The sequence below is a fragment of the Fistularia commersonii genome, chromosome 29 (genome assembly GCF_037954325.1).
Source record: "Fistularia commersonii isolate RoL2024-O1a breed Wild chromosome 29, RoL_Fcom_v1.0, whole genome shotgun sequence".
NCBI classification, from domain to species: Eukaryota; Metazoa; Chordata; class Actinopteri; order Syngnathiformes; family Fistulariidae; genus Fistularia; species Fistularia commersonii.
This window is the reverse complement of record NC_141312.1, coordinates 6,064,756-6,083,620: the sequence shown is the minus strand read 5'-3', so window position 1 is coordinate 6,083,620 and position 18,865 is coordinate 6,064,756. Positions and strand designations below refer to the sequence as shown.

Genomic DNA, 18,865 nt, shown 5'->3' with positions numbered 1-18,865 from the left:
TTTAAAGAATTTCACTAAATATGTCCTTAATGAAATTATACTGGTGAATACATCACATCAAAAACTCAACATATCTGATACCTTCTAGTGTAATGTATTGTGAATGAAATTTCACCAATGAACAATCAGACTTGCTTTTTTTAATTAAAGAGTTGTAAAAACATCTGCATTTTTAAGTGGGTTTGGAAACATTGAAGTGATATTGATGAACAGGATTTCCCCTTGTGACTGCTGTATACCAACACGGCTGTTCCCAATGGATGTCTGTGTTTATGAAAGAAACTCCAAGCCCTAATTTCCCCCAATTGATTAGACCCCTTGACCACAGTATTTCCATTTTTTTTTCTACCTTTCTTGCCCCTTATTTTCACCCGCGCACACTATCATACGAACGTACAAATCAGTGCATGTTCAACTGTCTCTGCAAGTACATACATTTTAATTACTAATTAATTACACACTACCAGACAGATTCATGTAATACTAATCAATAACTAATTGATACATTTTTAACCCTCTCAGGCTCAAATTAAGTTGGAGTTGCAGGAAAAATCTGATATTTGGCTGTCGCAAATCTGCAACATCTGCCTGGAGAAGGTTAATATTGAAATATTAAAGCGGAACCATTGTTTCCACGCGGAACTAGTGTAGCAAGGACCGTCTTCCGCTTCCGTTCCGACTCTTAAATAGGTCCGTCGCCGAGGACCGGCATGAAAGCTATAAAGTTATTTTTCCGGTGAACATGTATTTATACTGCGCGTACGTGATATCAAACGTATTTAGAATAAAACCCGGACCCTTCGAAATGAATGATAAACTCGTTTATTGGATATCTGTCTTGTCTGCACTGGCGGTGGCCGGTAAGAACTCATCTTTAACTCTTTTCGCTTTAATTTGATCGATGATAAGTTGAGCTGACGGGTGTCGCTGTCGTCCCGCAGCAGCAGCTGGGGATGAAATGCTGGACATCCCGGGTGGGAAGCTGGTTCTTGCAGCCGAGGAGTCTCCAACCACGGAGGTCCCTCTGCAGCCTTTCAGAATAGACAAATATCCCGTAACAAACAGCCACTTCAGGTAGGAATCACTCACTATATCAGTAAGTGTCGATCAGCAAAGCTATTGACTTCGTGTTTGTTTTTGCAGAGAGTTTGTGAGGGCACTGAAGTACAAAACCGAAGCGGAGACGTTTGGCTGGAGTTTTGTCTTTCAAGACTTTGTGTCAGAGGAGCTGAAGAGCAAAGTCACCCAGAAAATAGAGGTAAACTTTCCTAAACAATCATCATCAATGCACCACATGCTTGGTAAAGAAATCTAATTTCCATGAACGAATGATGCATGTCAGTAAATCCCATAAAAATACAAAATAAAATCCCCCACTTCCCACTTGTACAGGTTATATCTCTAACTGTGGCCAAGCAAAGAAAAATAAGATAAAGATAAACTTCTTTGATTCCCATAGGGGTCATTCTTTTGTCGCAGCAGTGTAACAGTTATATTGTCAAAAATGAAAATAAATATGAATATATATATAAATAGAGAGACAATTATAAGACAGAAGATAGCAAGACATCCACTAATAAATAGACAGCAGGGAGATCAACAACAGCAATAACATCAGGGGTAAGAATGGACAACATAATGGAACAGTAAGGGTGAAAAATAGTCAACCAGAGCTAAACGACAATATAAATAAAGTGACAATAGCAATACAGAGAATAAAATAAATGAACAAAAATAGACAGGATGTGTACGGGTTGAGACCAACAAGGATAAGAAAGACGGCAGAGTTAGGGCATGATGTGAATGGCTGAGGCTGTGAAAGCAGCAAAGATGCACCTCGGGCCGGTCTGAGTTGTGTTGTGAAATCGAAACAAACATGTATTTGTTATAGTCATATTGTAAAACTGCATCAGAATTGATTGCAAATTGTAATGCGGAGCTTCTAAGCATGTCACTAAATATGAACCTGAGCAGTCATTCCCCAGAGAGAAAAGTATTCAGATATTCAAAACCCCCTTTGCACATACTAACAAATTTCACAATACCTGCACAGGTACGGTCAATGCACAAAAGTCTGATAAGCAACACGAACAACTGCTGTAGATAAACGTTAAAAAAACATGTCACAGCCATAACTCTACAAGCCATTAGTTTATACTACAAATATATATATTATGCATCAAAGCTTATCTTGTTCACAAACGACAATTTAGTGTTACATTGGTTCCCCTATTTTGTGCCGTCTTAAGATTTTAGAGACCAATATGTGTTTGGCCCAGATGTTACTCATTTTCTCTTTTCTCTTGCATTCATGTGGCAATGAATATACCTGTTACAGGGAATAGTCATTTTTGCCTTTTTAACTTTTCTAGAAAAATCTATCTATTTTATTTACACCAGTTCTATCCCCTCTAGTCTGCTCCATGGTGGTTGCCTGTGGAAAGGGTTTTTTGGAGGCAGGTGAGGCCATGTCTTGCCCTTATATCTACCTATGATCTTTATTGGTTTTATTTGCGATCGTGCTCATCTTCCACTGGAGCCGCTCTGCTTTCCAGCCCGCAGGTCCCGGCTCGGGGATCCGGGAGCGACTGGACTTCCCGGTGGTTCAGGTGAGCTGGAACGACGCTCAGGCTTACTGCGGGTGGAAGGGCAAGAGGCTGCCCACGGAGGAGGAGTGGGAATGGGCCGCACGTGGAGGCCTGCAAGGTACCAACCATTATCACAAACCGCGCCTCAGCATTTACAAAGCATTTCCAGCTTTGGTAAATAAAAGTGTGAACAAAGTGAGCCTGTGTCTCTGCCTCACCACCGCAAGATAAGATAAGCCTTCATTCGAAACTGGAAATGTTTTTGATCAAGGTGTCGCCTCCAAATGGATCACGTTACCGGCACAATCACAATATTCTCTTCAAGATGTAGTATATGTGTATTAGCATATCCAAACATCTTACATACCAGAGTAGAACTGGATGGAAAAGCCACACTTTTAACAGTTTGCTCTTTTTTTGTGTCTTCTGTTATATTTTACTGCGCTGATGCTTGAGCTGCCCCAGTTCAGATTAGGCCCCAAGTTAGGCTATGCAGTGTGTGTGTGTGTGTGTGTGTGTGTGTGTGTGTGTGTGTGTGTGTGTGTGTGTGTGTACGTTTGTGTACATCTTTGTCAAAAAAAACAACAAAAAAAACCAAACAAAAAAAAAACTCACTAACCCAAGCTTTCTGTTCTGTATATTTTTTGTGCATCTTGTATTTGCAAGTGTTATTTGCAGTCCTTATGTCCTCTATTGTAAGTCGCTTTGGATAAAAGTGTCTGCCAAATGTAATGTAATATTATTCAAAATTCTGAAAAACTGGTTTGTTATATTATTGTTTTGTTTTGTTTTATCCCTTGTGTTGTAGGTCGTACGTACCCGTGGGGAAACAGATATCAGGCCAACAGAACCAACCTTTGGCAGGTCAGTTTGTTCTGAAGAAACACAGGCTTTCTAAGCATTTTATCTGCTTTAGTTACAAAAAAGGTTTAACCAAATAACACAGCTATCTAGATAGAACAACTGAATAACCCGGATTGTAATTTCTCACCGAACCATCCAGGGCTCGTTTCCTGACGGAGACACGGCGGAGGATGGATACCACGGCATCTCTCCTGTCACTGCATTCCCTCCACAGAACAGCTACGGTACTGCACGCTTTTAATCTCAATAAGGCTCGGCAAAATAACATCTAATCCCAAATTGGTTTTGGCTTTTTACCTTTTTTTTTTAATTTCAATTTTTTTTTAGCATACACAGTTTTACTCTTTCTATCAGATGGGGGGCACAAACATGCAAACATGAGTGTGTGTCTCCTGATGTGCACACAGTCTTCCTCATTGTTTCGACAGGAGTGTTCGACATGATGGGCAACACGTGGGAATGGACGTCCACCCTTTTCCCTGGAGGGCGGCCGATGTACGCCCTGCGCGGCGCCTCGTGGATCGATACAGTGGATGGTTCCGCTAACCACAAGGCACAAATCACCACCAGGTGAGCACCCATCAGTAATCGTTGTGTGTGTTTCTTTTCTTTTTTTTTTTTCCCTCGCAACCCCCGCCACGGCGGTCTGTCACTCTCGGCCGTGTGGCTGTGTTTCCCGCAGGATGGGCAACACTCCCGACTCCGCCTCCGACAACTTGGGGTTCCGGTGTGCCTCCGGCCACCGTCAGAAGCAAGGGAAGAAGAAGGACAAATCCGAGTTGTAGCGATTTAAAGAGGAAGTCGGAATCGTAGGCGAAGGACCAAAATGTTCAGCGGAACAAGCGGCGCCTCAGGTGATGCGACTGGATCTGATCGGCCCGGAAATGAAGATTTCATATCGGTTTCATCTTAGCAACACCGGCTTGGGATTCGACAAAGTAAAGGGATCATTTCAGGAACAACGTCAGATGTTTTCAGAGAACTGTACAAACATCCCTTCGCTTCTCCTGCAGACATCAGAATTTTTTTTTAAAACTCACTCATGAAGACTGTTAATGCACGTGCATCTAAAAAGAAAACTTTTAAAAATAATCCTCCTTGTTTGTGGCCACAAAATAATGCTGTGGTTCTGACTGAGGGCACGTGTGGTTGACTTGTTCACTTGGGTAAAGGAAACAGGAGGTTGATTTCCACTGTGAGCTGTCATTGGTGCATCGATGGCAATAAATGAATCACAAGGAGCTGGAAACCGAATGCTTTTCTCCACCGTCAAGCAGCAGCTATGAATCATGGGAATCCCCCACCAGCCCTGGCTGCCCTTTCAGTCTTCACACCGAGATTCTCTCAGTCTTCCGCAGTCTTTCATTGTAATGTGAGAAATGTCGACATTTTTTCGTCCGACGCCTTTGTGCATCTTCGCCTCCGAGAGGTTCGGCCGAAGGAATACGATCGTCTCACAAGGCGAACGATCGCAAGATGATAAGGTTACACCAAGGTAGTCGCTCACGACCATCGGGCCTGATGATTGTCCGTTGAAATAAAAATATTCACTTCCAGCATCGGCTCTGCTCCACTTTATTCAACAGTTCAACAGGATGTGGTTAATGTCATTGCCTCGCCTTCGTGCACAGAGGAGGTTTGTCACCAGAACGCCGGTGGAGGCATGACTTTGTATCCATTTCCAAAATAGATCGATGACCAGATGAGCGACTTTGCATAGCTCTACATTCCAGCTTCCCTCTTAGGTGCTTTATTTGATTGGGGCCTCATTAGTCACCCGTCATGTGACCTTTTCACTCAACCTCAAACCACATATTCTAGTTTGATGAAACTTCTTTTTTTCTTTTTCTACCTTTATTTTATATGATAGTTTCAACCAGAAAACTTTCTTCGGGGGAGGGAGGGGAGCGATTTTTCAAGAAATCAAAGACCGAACAGTCTCGGCCTTGTTTTGTGCGTCATTTGTTTGCTCAGCGGCTGGAAAGAAGGAAGAAAGCACAGACACGCCACATGATGCACGGCCCCCGTGACATCACATCATGTCAGATCCCCGACGGCGTTCAGGAAAAACAGGTTTGAGGACATTCTGCCTGCCACTCTCACATTCTCCGTCGCAGATACTCCGGCTCCAAACCCTGTGATTGATCGTGTCCCGGCCCGATACCTGAGCTGATCATGGACTACTCTCGCTCTTTCTCCGTCCTCAACGCCAAGATGAAGCCTCGACTCTCCACCAGCGAGCAGATCTACTCGTCACTGAGCAGACTCAAAACCAAATCCTACAGACAGACTGTGCTGCCCGCGGAGCCGGCGCTCTCTGTCTTCGTGAAGGAGAAGCTGGAGGAGCCTATAGACGAGCAGGACAGCATGTCCGACTGCCCGGAAGAAGGAACCGGCGTTGACATGGACAGTTCTTGCACCAGCTCCGATCTGAGCGTCAAGGACGAGGGTGAAGAGGAGGAAGAAGACGAGGCGGCGTCAACGGCGGCGGCGGCGGGGGATGAAGACAGCAGCTCCTGCAAGTCGGAGGAGAAAGAAAGCGCAGGTGAGCCGGCATCTGAGGCGACGGGGAAAGCTCCCGCCGGCGAAAGCGAGAACACGTTCAAGAGGGACTACGACCTGCCTGACCTGATCACCTGCAGGCTCAGCAGACGGCGGACGCTGGGACACGTCTCGGATACGGTAAGACAAACCGAAGGGCGGAGGGAGAGGACATGTCCGTGCACTCCCCGTGGCCCCTCGGCATAATAAACCCTAGTGTAATAAAATAATGAGATACAGTGCGATAATAACCAGCTCTATAAATCTCTCGCGGGGGGGAAGTGCTCTCACAGTTTCACACAGGAACGGCAATCGCAGAAAAGAAGGAAAGCGTTAGGCAAAAATGTGCCGACATTAGCCGTTGCCCTTCTTTTTCCCGAATCCCGGGTCGAGGTTCTCTGATTCCGAGAGCCGAAGCACTTCCCTTCCTTGTGCAGCTGGGTTTCTTGTTTACTCTTTCACCCAGGAATCCGACTTTCTATTTGCACAGCGCGTGCGAAAAAGGGATGAGGTTAGTGTTTTCTGCGTGCGGGCGAGGCCCGAAACCGCCGGCTCAGCAGAAAAATAAATAAATATAAGGCGATTTATTGAGATGTTTTTTCTATTTCAGCTTAAAGAGGTGCGCAGGGAGGTGGAGCTGTCCCGCAGACGGAGTATTAAGCTCAAGGCCCAGGTGGACAAATTGCAGGAGGGCGGAGTGGGACCAGGCTGGAGCCGCAACCAAGAGAGGGTAAAGGTCACACAGAGTGGGGCGGGGAAATCGGTTCATCACCACGCCGTAAGCAATGGCGATTACCAGGAATTCAAAACCCAAACACTATCACCTTGAAAAAATCCAGAAAACTCATATAAAAACTTCTATCTGTTTAATATATGACCTAATCTGTGACCATAAATCACCAAAACGTTTGCAAGCAGAATTAAACTACATCCGCGAATCTGTTTATTATCTTTTTATTTTTGAAAAAAATTGTATTCTTTTTATTTTCTCCATTTTATCGTTGAATATTTTTGATGACAATTTCAGATTATTTTTCAATATTTTTGAATGTATTTTTGAATCTCGAATTGCATTTCAACCTCACAAGTCATAAAACATATTACAAAATAAAAATGCACAGACGACATCTATCTTTTACCTGTCTGTTTTAGGAAGACATCAAATGGTCAATTAACAATATTAGTTGAAATGATCTTATTTTTGTCTTTGCTGCGCGTTGTTCTTTTTGGCGGCCCTCAGGTGACAGAGGAGCTCCTGTCCATTCTGAGGCTGCTGCGCCCGCTGACGGAGGAGGAGGCTGGCAGCTCCGAACTGGCGCTGAGGGAAAACCGCCTGGACGACACGCTGGCCCAGCTGAAGAATGTGGCCCGCAAGCTGGCCATCAACCTGACGCAGCAGGTGAGTGCCTCGCCCGCGTCTCACACACACACACACACACACACACACACACACACACACACACACAGAGTGTCCGCATTGATTCTCCCTCCAGATGTTTACCCTGCACATACTCAACAGAAAGAAAGGGCATTAATGATTTACCAGTGGATGTTTTCAGATCAACACATGGTGCAGTAATATATCTAGATGCATTAGTATTTTACTTTTGTGTGTGTTCTTATTTATTTCTTCATTTAACAGTCCTGATCACAAATATTCACCTGTGCAGGCGTCGGAGAGGAAAAATTTCTACTCCTAGATGTTTTGAGCGCTGCTATGCGGCCTGACAGGTTAGCAGATGACTGAGCCTCTGCGGCATCTCCTGTCTTTCGGTCGGGAGGTCGAAGGAAGCCACGGGCCGCCTGGCTGATGGCGGATTACAGATTATCTGCGAATCAAGATAATCTGATGAATTTTGTTTTAGGAGGTGAAATCTGGAAAAGGGTCTGAGGACGGCGCTCTCCTGCAGCAGGCTTTGCGCGACAGAGACGAAGCCATCGAGAAGTGAGTTCACACGTGAGCCGTCGCCGCGGGGACCTACTTGAAAACAGCAATGATTGGGGATGGAAGATGCGGATCTGTTTTGAGGTGGGCGACATTGTTTCTGGTCTCCGTGGAACCGCAGGAAGAAGGCAATGGAGACGGAACTCCTGCGCAGCAAGTCCGAAATGATGATGCTGAACAACCAGCTCCTGGAGGCGGCGCAGAAACGGCTGGAGATGTCACTCGAGCTCGAGGCCTGGAAGGTAAACGCTCAGAGGAGTGGGATGGTCTTGACTAGAAGAATGCTTCCAACACCCTGCACTTTTCAACCTAGATTTCACACACACACACACACACACACACACACACACATACACGGGGAGAAAGGTGCAGTGCAAGGCATTAACCAGTCCAACGGGAGCAACTCCAGGTTTGGTGCCTTGCCCAAGGAAATGTCAGCATACAAACTGGGGATTTAACTGCCAACCTTTCATTCTGAGGGCAGCGTGATATAATTCCAGATCAAGGTTACAGACATAGATTGTTTAATATCTCAAAAAAAGTTTAATAAATCATTGTTTTTACCTGTAACTTTTTTCCCTGTTTTCAAAATAATAGTAAGAGTGTGTTTTCAAATCTACTTATGATTTATTGTCATATAATCACAAAATTGTCAAGAAATAATTTAGAATAGATATTTAATTGACCCTACAGAATAAATTAAATCCTACAGAAAAATGTCAAATACAAAAGGTTTTGAGTAAGACATCGAGCCTCAAAACAGCTGCCCTGGTGCTTCTAAGTGGCTTCCAACCGCTCATTCATTCAGTTTATCCATGATTGGTTATAAAATAATAATTTGCTGCATTTGATTTAATAAAGTATAATAAAAATATAAATAAATAAAACAAATTAACAAATAAAAAGATACTGGAACAAAATTACATAAGTATATTTGCTTATTTAATTATTTAGTTACAAAAATGTCTTTTGATTAATCTTTCAGGTTTTTTTTTTTTTACCTATCTCTGTGTCTTTGAGTGACTCTGTAATAGAGGACAAAATAGTAACAACACCAAAACACACACACGCACACACACACACACACACGCATATATATATATATATATATATATATATATATGCGTGTGTGTATATATATATGTATATATATATGCGTGTGTGTCCTTTTTAATTGTATATATACACACACACACACACACATATATATACATATATATATGCGTGTGTGTGTGTAAATGTATGCATATATATATATTTATATATATGTATGTATGTATATATATTTATATATGCATATGTATGTGTGTATATATGTATATATATATATATATATATATATATATATATATATATGTGTGTGTGTGTGTGTATATATACAATTAAAAAGGACAGTCATGGTGAAAAGCAGCTGAAAAAGCTACAATAAAACCAAGATATTGTTAGATGTTTAGAAGTGACAGTTATTGCTATAATATCGCTCATACACTGACGGTAAAGCACTCAAAAATGTGTGTCATAACTACATAAAGTTCAACACAGTTGGAGATTTGTCAGTGAATATGAGTGGTTGCTGATCTGAAGTCAGTGCTTCACCTCTTGCTGCTCCCCCCGTGTGTGTTCAGGAGGACATGCAGCTGATGCTCAGCCAGCAGCTGCAGCTCCAGCAGCAGGCGGAGCAGGCCCAGAAGAAACCCTCACGCATGGGCCTCCTCAGGAGGAACAACAAGGCTCCCATTCAGCGGCCGGTCAACTTCCCCAAACCCCAAACCTCCCCGAACGTCACCATCTCAGCCGGCACCAACCATACCTACATCCCCAGAGCTCCCACTTCTCCCACTGCATCGAGCGCCACGGCCCCTGCAGGCTCGCAGTTCACCTGGATGGACAAGCTGAGAGGCAAGGCCGGGCGTCAGGGAAGCCAGGAGGGCGCGGGACAGGAGCCCCGAGCGGAATGGGGCAGGGATGACGGTTTCCAGGTCGTATCGCTGGACTGAGACCGGGGACTGTCGCCCGAAGAGAAGTTAATGGACTTAAAATATCAGAGGAGGGTGGTGCGATGGTTAGCGCTTCCGCCTCATGGCCAGAAGGTCCTTGATTCGATTCCGAAAGTGGAGTTTGCATGTTCTCTGGTTTCCACCCACGGTATAAAAACATGCAGGTCTATTGGAGACCCTATATTTCCCATATGTGTGAATGAGAGCGCAAATGGTTGTTTCTCTCCAGCGATTGACTAAGTGACCAGTCCAGCGTAGATGCCACCTCTTGAAAAGTGACAGGATAGATTCCAGAGACCAACGCGACACACAGTGCAGGATACACGGTAGAGATGATGAATGAATAGAAATACTGAGATCACGTGAATTGGACCTTTGGAAAGGTGTCGTCCACGTTTCAGACAGAACTGAGGTTACAGAAAGACTGTGCTATTTGAATTTCATTGTACTTTATCAGTAGAGATGTATTTGTGAAATACCAGCAAAGACTTTAATCACATCCAGACGAGTCACTTGTTTATTCCCCATTTTATTGTACAATGTCAGCTTTTATTACATGTTAAATACTGTTTAATTCACTCATTGATGCACCTGCACACTAATAGGTGTTAAGACGATCACCAGAAGATAACGCTGCTGAGGTGGAACGTCCAACACACACACACACACACACACACACACACACACACACACACACACACACACACACACACACACACACACACACACACACACACACACACGTATATGGAAAAGGCAGGCTCGCACACTAGCCGGGCAAGGGTTTTTTTTTTTTTTTTTTTAAAAACTGCTAATTTATACACGTCTTCTCGTGTGATATAAAGATTTGGTTTTCAGTGATATTTACTTGTTTTTAACTTTCTATGTGTAAAACTGCGAGCAAGTTGCTTTGGGAAATGGGGGGGGGGGGCCCGACCAGTTAAAGGGAAAATGAGCAGGTGATTATCAGAAGATAAACACATTAAACTTGCAGATGTTTTCACTTAAACGTAATTACAGAAAAATAAGCCTTTTTTATACATGTTTTTTTTTCCCCCTCATTTTATAACCCAACCGTAATGCACACAATCCAGACAGTTTTTTACACACGTTTCCCACAACTGAATAAATTCACTTTTCTGTAATTGATGTAATGTAATCTTTTTTTTTCTTTTTAACCCCCCTGAAACAGAACAGCTCCTTCATCAGGACTTGCATTTCACTTTAAGCGCTTCTCAAAGAAACCAACATTCGACTGGTTCTGTGCAACAACACACTCATCCTGTGTTTTTTTTTTTTTTGGGGGCAGGGGGGGCGTTACTTTTCCACGGACTGTCGAAACAGCAGTCAAGAGTCTCATTCACCTCAAAGGTCACTCGGTTCAAGCCTTGTACACTTTAGATTTAGACAAATATTAGACGAACACGGATTGTAGTAAACAACTTCTCGCCCTCACGGAAGGACAGGAATACCATCTATTTTTTAAACTTTCTTATTTGAAAAGTCAGGACCGGCAACCCAGCTGCCGCTCAGCCATTGAAGAATAAAAGGATCTCTTATTGTGATACGTAAGTTAAAAGGAGCTCTCGACAAAAGAGGCGCACACACACATTTACAACACCCTGCATATTCAGACGTATGGCAGTTTCACGACTGTACTACTCAAGGCCCATGCCATTATAATAACACTGTAATAATAACATCCATTATTTGCTGCAGCATATATTTGTGACCAATATATTCTCATATAGCTTTGCACCATATTTTGTAAATATAATTAAGATATAGATAAGTAAATAGTTCATTTAAACAATGATTGTACTGACCAAACACACACACACATACACAAAATAAACACTAACATGGCTACTTGCTGGACAGATGACAACAAAGAATAGCAGAGGAGTAAATATCATTACACGTTTGCGTATTAGCATATCCTAATGCAACCTGAGATATTCAGGGAAGTGATCGTGGAGACACTTCATTTTAGCGTGGCTAATTGGCATCACTGAGCTGTGAGGCTACAGCCTAGCTGTAAGTCCTGCTCTCTGTTCTGAGGATATATGGAATAGTGGCCATGGGAAATAGAATCCCAAGCCTGCATACATAAGATATAGGTGTTTTTTTGCTCTGGTAAGGATTGTTACGTGGCCCGTCAAAACTCCTTGCGCAAGAGGATGGAGTCAACAAACCGCTTTTCCTTTACTTTCACTCCGAGAGCAGCATCTGGATGAAATATGAAAAGCCCGACGATGCGGGGATGCCCAACACCTACCGTTTGGACTTCGCTACTGCTGACACTTTGGAACTGCGTTGGCTTTATGTTGTTAACTCACCAGATCCACAACCACAACGCTGCTGCCTTAAAGTGCAACATACTGCACTGGTTTTAAAGTGAGCATGAAAATATGACGACGCTTTAAAATTGACCAAAAGTCGTACTCGCTAGAAACATGGTCAATGAAGTACAGATTCTGTGACTGTAAAACTTCGAAAATGTTTCGCTCAAACTACTCATGCACACGATGTATTGAGAATAACAGCAATTTAGTGACATGCGAACCTTTACTTTCAAATGTACGTATGACCCCCCCCCATCAATCAGCCTGTACTATTTTAGTATTTTATTCTTGTGCTATTTAAACTTAGATAAAACGCTACTGCTGGTGCATTTCAACATTCCAAGATTGTACTTTGCCAGAGGCCCCCTATACTCTCCCTGCTCGTCTCAAAATAAAATTTCTTTGGATTAGTACAGTTGTCTCTTCGTATTAAACTGGATTTTTTCCCCTTCCCCATTGTTTATCTATCGATCTACAAATCAATAACGCACATACAGAAAATCAGTCAATTCTTTGTGACTTGACTGAAGAAATGAACGTTCACCTACATTCCACTTCACTGCTATTCATCAAAAAGGAAAAAGCTGTCCCTTGCAAGGTGTGAGTTTGGTCCAGTGTTGCTGAATATTAGCGTATTAATGAAGATGCCCTTCCCCGAGGCCGAAATGCCAACCACTGGCGAAGGGTCTTTCAGAGAGCGATCGAAGTTCAGCGCCACAGAGCAGGAAACGGCTAGGACTGAAGGAAGGAGATGATGGAGCTGATGAAGTCTAAGGGTTTGTCTGCGTGGATCCAGTGGCTCGCATCTGGGATGTACTGAATATCAGCGCATGGGAACAGCCTCTGGATCTCCGGGTAATCCTCAGAGCTGGGATGGCACAGAAGGCCCGCAGTAAAAACAAAAGATGAACCGATGAGTTAAAGGGTGGCGTGAGGACAGAAGGCGACCGGTCAGATCAAAACAGACTGCGCCGTTTCGTACCTTATATAAGCCGAACTGGCTCCACCCAGAAACAGGGTGGGTCCTTCGTAAACTGCGCTGAAGCTCGGGAAGCTCATGATGTCACTGAGGTGAGCTGAGATGGCGTCTAAGTTGACTCTCCAAGCATAGTGACCGTTTTGCTCCACCAGGTTGGTCAGCAGAAACTGACGTACAGAGTGTTCCTGGGAAAGGGCAGGCTTGTTTACTACACTGGTTCAAAAACAGAGTATGTTTGGCCACAGGGCTTGAAAAAAGGGTTGGCCAATATACCCATGTATGAATTATCATTATCAGAAGTTACTGCCATGAAGAATTCTGGCTTGCAGTTTGCGCACGTGATCAGAAACCATGAAATCAGAAGTTAGGTTCCAACCTTGACCCTGCCGCGCAGCTGATCCTCTGCCATCCGTCTGGCTGTGGAGCGTGGGAGGTCACTGGAGATCTTCACCCCCTGCAGAGCCTGGATGTACGACTGAAAGTTTGTTCGCGCGTGGGTCTGTGCCGGACTGATGTCCACGACAACCAGCCGTTCCACCAAACCAGGCTGCAAACACGCACAAATAGCTTGTGGTTAAAAAGGAGAGGAAATAATGAAATGGAAAGAGGACATCTGAGTTTGGCCAGAGGAAAGTTGAGAAGTGTTGAGGACACAAGAATATAATGTAACAAAATCATGAGACACCCACTGAACGGAGTGCAGTGTCATAATTACTTTGTCGAAACACTTCTGACCTGCATTAGAGCTGTTGTCATCGCCGTCTTCCCTCCCATGCTGTGTCCAATTAGGATGCACTTCTCAATGTGCAGCTGTGAGAGGAGGTGTTTCAAATCGCCACTCATCGCCTCATAGGTCAGTGTTGGACTGTGGGGGCTGTTTCCATGGTTACGGGCATCTACAGTCAGCACCTAACTGGACAAAGGACAGTTAGGGCTCTTGAAACGAGACGAAAGAGCACAAAACCTTCCTTTGGCAGCTGCAGCCTCAATGGTTGCTTCTCCTCTTTGGCACACACTCAGGGTCAGACCAGTGATGGCACATAGAACGGCCACTGAGGAGTGTTCAAGCAAGCCAAACTGCACATTAACTATCGGTATTGCTTATTAAAATAGAACTTGCTGAGCTCGGATTGAGCAGCCACATCCACGCGGGTTTTTCCTTGAGGTTTCTAAGAACAAGGTCAAATGCATAAAGGTGACCTTTATGTGGCGTGGTGCAGGGGCTTAGGGTGGTCGTCCTTGGAACCTAACATTCCTGGTTCAATACCTGGTTCCTCCTAGCCTGTCAAAGCGTTGTTGAGCGAGACACTGAACCCCTAACTGCTCCCCTGGCGCTGTTCCTTAGCTGCCTTCTGCTCATAGTGCAACCATGATGGGTTAAATACAGTGGTCAAATTTCATTGATGTGCTCTATGTTTAACTAAATGTGGCAATAAAGGTATTTATTCCTCTGCTTAAAAGTTCAAGTGACGTGTTTTCATCACTGCATTACCTTTCGGCCTGTTCGTTGCACCAGAGACTTGGCTATTGAATGAAAGTTGGATTTGCTGCCGAAGAGGCCGTGGAGAAACACGAGGGGAGTGCTTTCTCCTTTGCCATCGAAGACGTCATAGGACAAATTGACTGGGCTGGGAGGAGAAAAAAAATTCCATGAGCATCAAAGAAATCCAGATCAGTGTTTATCCTAAACACTCTGAAAGAGTCAACACAGAGATGTCAACACTGAAAAGTAATTACGTCACCTTTCATCCTGTTTTATTGAATTATGCTTAATTCAAATTGGCTATCAGAGCTTCTCTTCATCAACATGGGACAGGATAGAATAAATATGGCAACGGGTCAATTTGGAAATGTAAAAATTTGAGAAGCCTATTTTAGTGATATATTTGTAAAATTATTAATTTCAATTATAAAAACGACAGAGTACATGCAAGAGAAAAACCATTCACAACCATTAAAAAAAATGCAAAAAAAAAAAAAAAACAACAACAAACACAACTGTGGCACAGAATCACGAATCAAACATTTTAAATTAATTGTCAATAAAATTGTCAGAATTATTTCAGAAAAAAAAAACAAACCCTGTACATTGAGTTATCCTTTAAGTTAATGGTTCATGTTTTCGGGAGTTGTGCTAGGTGCTGCTTAATAAAGAACATCTAGAAAGGACGACACTCTGAAGCTACTATCTCTGTTTTACAGCAGCTTCAAACAGGCAAATTCATTTGCGTATTAAATGTTTCCCAAAATGCTGATATCAGAAGTCTAAATCAAGCAACGTAAAGAACATTTGCATTTGCAACGTTTGCATTCATTCCTTGGGTGCTTCATATGTTCTGCTGATGGAAAGCAAAGGAATAAAAGACAGGAAAACCTTTTCATTTGACGCACAGTTTTCCATTAAATAATTCTGGCTTCAGCTGCCCTCGACGCGGCACGGTAATAATCACTATGCAGTTTCAATCAATTAAATAGGTGCGTTATTTTAATAGTTTGAGTCTTGACACGCAAATCTTTGAAATCCGTCCACCGCTATTTGGAAGCCGTGAGTGGTGTAGAGGGGGGACTGCTAGTTCTCCTAACAGTAAGGTCAACAGTCCGGCAGCGTGAAAGTCATTTGAAAATAAAATCCAGTGACAAAACATAAAAGAAAACACCATTTCCTTGGGTTATTTCTCTATTTAATTACAAAAACTAGAAGTTGTCACATCCAGCTAGCTACGAGGCGGGGCTCTGGAAGCCGACGTAGCATCAGTTAGCAGGTTAGCAGCAAAGCTAGCTATGGTTACCTGGATGAGCTGAGTGTCCGGACCGCCAGGCAGCCGACATTCGGCTGCCCGGGGAAAGACGGGCACCACGGCCGGCCTCTTAGCATCCCCCCGTGGATTAGGCGGCAAATAGCATTCATGGCGACACGTTTTCGCGCTTTCTAACAGCATGTGCGTTCAAAGCCACCGCTAAGGACCGGGGCGGGGGGGGCGGCTAAGGTTGGGGAGAGCGGGCGAGGAAACTGAGGTTGGCTCGCCTAGAGGCAGGCTTAGCTAGTCCCCCGAACAGCTGATTGTACGTGATGACGTCAGACGCACAGACGATTCGTTCCAGGGGTTTATTACGATTATAAAGAATTTATGGAGTCATTTGACACCAGCGGGCAGTCATTTGGCCGATAAAACGTTTATGCCACATTTTCTCATAATATATGTTTATAGGGTAGTCCTCTAAATCGGGGCTCAACTGGACAAGGGAGAAGTACATTTCCATTTACGCATTCTGTTTTCTCTCTTTCATTAATACAATTGTTTATACGTGGCTGCGTGTGACATACATCGCACTTCCGTGACTGCTTCCGGAGAGCTGGACGTGAAGAAACATTTATTTTCATTTATTTTCTACCGCTAGATGGCGACAAATAGCCACAACGTGGTGCGCATTTCCTCAGAGAAAGATGTCACTGCTGAAAGAAGCTTGATCATCTTGTACAATTTAGACGTAAACTGTAAACCTGTTGTTTAAAATTAAGTTTTATTTGCTTTAAAAACAGAAAAAAAACACACACACCATCCTATAGTCTTTATCACAAACGGTCTATGTTAACCTATGTATATTAAACTAATTGCTGACATGATTTGTTGTTATTATCATGTCTGCTTTGTTTACGTGCATCCCCTGTTTGTGCGGCTGATTTAATTTAATTCTTGTCCTATGCAGAGACAAAACCACCCCATTAGTTTTGGGCTTGGAGAGCCCGGCCTCCCCCTCCCCACAATGTCTCACAACAGTCATTGCTATGGGAGACGAGTTTGTTGGGATGAGGCACGCCATGAGCTGTCACCATAGCAATGGCGTGAGACAGAGGCCCAGGGGAGCCGGTGGGTACAGAGCTAGCATAGAGCAGAAGGGGATCTGGGGAATGAGATTGCATTTTTTACACCTTAACTCCTTAAACACCAAATACTTCATTTAAGGGACATTTATCATCTAAAATAGGTCTTGCTTTTTGTTGTTTTTTAATCCAGTTTAATCCACATCATCATTATGTGACTACAGATGTACATACTAACATTCTTCCTTTTGTTTATCTTTTATTGCCTTTATTTCAGATGTTTTAAAGGGCATTGCAGATATATTTCCAGATAAATTGAGCATTCCCTGGATAACAATTTAGAGAGAAATTAAATCTGGGAATGAACTCTTTAAAAACTCAATTATATAAGACAAGACTGACTGAAAGTACTAACAAAGTTCCCTCAGCCCTGAAGCCGGATTAATGAATAACACCAGTGACCAATTGACAGAGTAGCAAGAACTTAAAACATTACATTCTGTATTTTTGCATTAAAATAGTTTGCTTTCTTGAAACCCTTCCAGCTTGAAAACTGCAGCATGACTCCCTCACACCTGAAGAGCTGAGGCAGTCATAATCTCTGTTTTCAAAGATCATTCACCTTCATATGATACGTAAATTTGTCAGTCTGTAAAGACAATCGCGCCATGAAAGTAGAGAAATTAAAACCATTTAAGTTTTCCCCCTCAAACTTTCAATCAGATTTAGCCAATTTTAAGATGATGAAAGGCAGCTATTCCCAGTAAACAGATGGGAATAATGATTTAAGACAATGTTTTGTCGTGTCTACATTACCCCATATGCTGCATACTTTCCCTTTACCTTATTTGAATAATAATGTAAAAATATATCTTGAAGTCTCACTGAGAAATATATTTGCTTTTGTTAATCCCTTGGTCCTGAGCAAAAGTTGCAAATGTATCTCAAAATGTAATAAGAAAATAAGGGCATAAATTAGCATGCACAACATGGACAGTCTTTGTGAGATCAGCAAAATAAAATAATGAAAAATGCTTATGCTGTGGGATCATGTTTCCCACTATTAATTCAGTTTCTTCCTCATTTCGTTCATAAAATTAATTACCTCTAAAGTTTGAATAACTATTAATAAATAACTTGCCTTTGCAACAAAGACCATTCTTTTCTCTGCCATCTTCCTCTTCTATGTGTGAAAAGTCCAAATCGTGCACCCCATAGATAACTGGACTTATAAGTAGGCTAACAATAAAGTTCTTGCAAAATAAATCAAAATTGCACATACGTGCAGTGAAACGTTCTTCTCTGATATAATGCAATCAATATTTTATTGATATTTTATTTATTTATTCATATATTATTCCAGCTCTTTCCGCTGTCATGCCAGTGTTTAACATACCAGTGTGATTTTTAGAGGACAGCCTGCTGACTTACATAAATGAAACTATGACCCGCATCTGTCACTCTTACAAACCTTTGATCGGTGACATTTGTGTAGTTTAACAGCTTCTTTCAGTCTAAGAGAGTACAAACGATCGTTTCAGTACAGTAGAGTTTGCATGTCTTCGATTAACATCACCAGACTAAATGTTGTATATGCAAAACATTTATTTTGCTCTTTGGTGCACAGTTTATCATTTCCTGTAGCCGTCAGAACATAAGGATTTTCTTTTGTGTTTAAACAAATGGCAAAGTTCTGCAAATAGGGAAGTGGAAATATGGTCTTAGTGTCATTAATTTTATGATGAGAAATGGTGATCGAAACAGTCACTATATTATCATTAAA

General features: G+C 42.7%; 3 protein-coding genes across 4 annotated transcripts; 2 read left to right on the top strand and 1 right to left on the bottom strand.

Moving 5' to 3' along the window:
- Positions 1 to 689: 689 nt before the first annotated feature.
- Positions 690 to 5,001, top strand: sumf2 (sulfatase modifying factor 2). 2 transcript variants are annotated; one of them, XM_086177060.1, is made up of 9 exons: positions 690 to 860; positions 945 to 1,074; positions 1,144 to 1,258; positions 2,416 to 2,460; positions 2,556 to 2,706; positions 3,397 to 3,452; positions 3,592 to 3,676; positions 3,881 to 4,022; positions 4,135 to 5,001. In XM_086177060.1, the coding sequence occupies exons 1-9, from the start codon at positions 743 to 745 to the stop codon at positions 4,235 to 4,237; spliced, it is 945 nt and encodes a 314-aa protein (XP_086033186.1). In that variant the 5' UTR covers positions 690 to 742; the 3' UTR covers positions 4,238 to 5,001. The 2 variants fall into 2 exon arrangements, with proteins under 2 accessions (XP_086033186.1, XP_086033185.1); XM_086177059.1 differs by having other exon boundaries at positions 942 to 1,074.
- Positions 5,002 to 5,301: 300 nt separating this feature from the next.
- bicdl2l (bicaudal-D-related protein 2-like) lies at positions 5,302 to 10,434 on the top strand. The gene is made up of 6 exons (XM_086176961.1): positions 5,302 to 6,134; positions 6,604 to 6,723; positions 7,234 to 7,392; positions 7,859 to 7,938; positions 8,060 to 8,180; positions 9,564 to 10,434. Exons 1-6 carry the CDS (start codon positions 5,628 to 5,630, stop codon positions 9,933 to 9,935), a joined length of 1,359 nt encoding a protein of 452 aa, XP_086033087.1. The 5' UTR covers positions 5,302 to 5,627; the 3' UTR covers positions 9,936 to 10,434.
- Positions 10,435 to 10,444: 10 nt separating this feature from the next.
- On the bottom strand, positions 10,445 to 16,279 carry abhd11 (abhydrolase domain containing 11). The gene is made up of 6 exons (XM_086176962.1): positions 16,049 to 16,279; positions 14,752 to 14,887; positions 13,995 to 14,168; positions 13,636 to 13,806; positions 13,263 to 13,444; positions 10,445 to 13,148 (listed from the first exon to the last, which is right to left on the bottom strand). Exons 1-6 carry the CDS (start codon positions 16,165 to 16,167, stop codon positions 13,013 to 13,015), a joined length of 918 nt encoding a protein of 305 aa, XP_086033088.1. The 5' UTR covers positions 16,168 to 16,279; the 3' UTR covers positions 10,445 to 13,012.
- Positions 16,280 to 18,865: the final 2,586 nt, after the last annotated feature.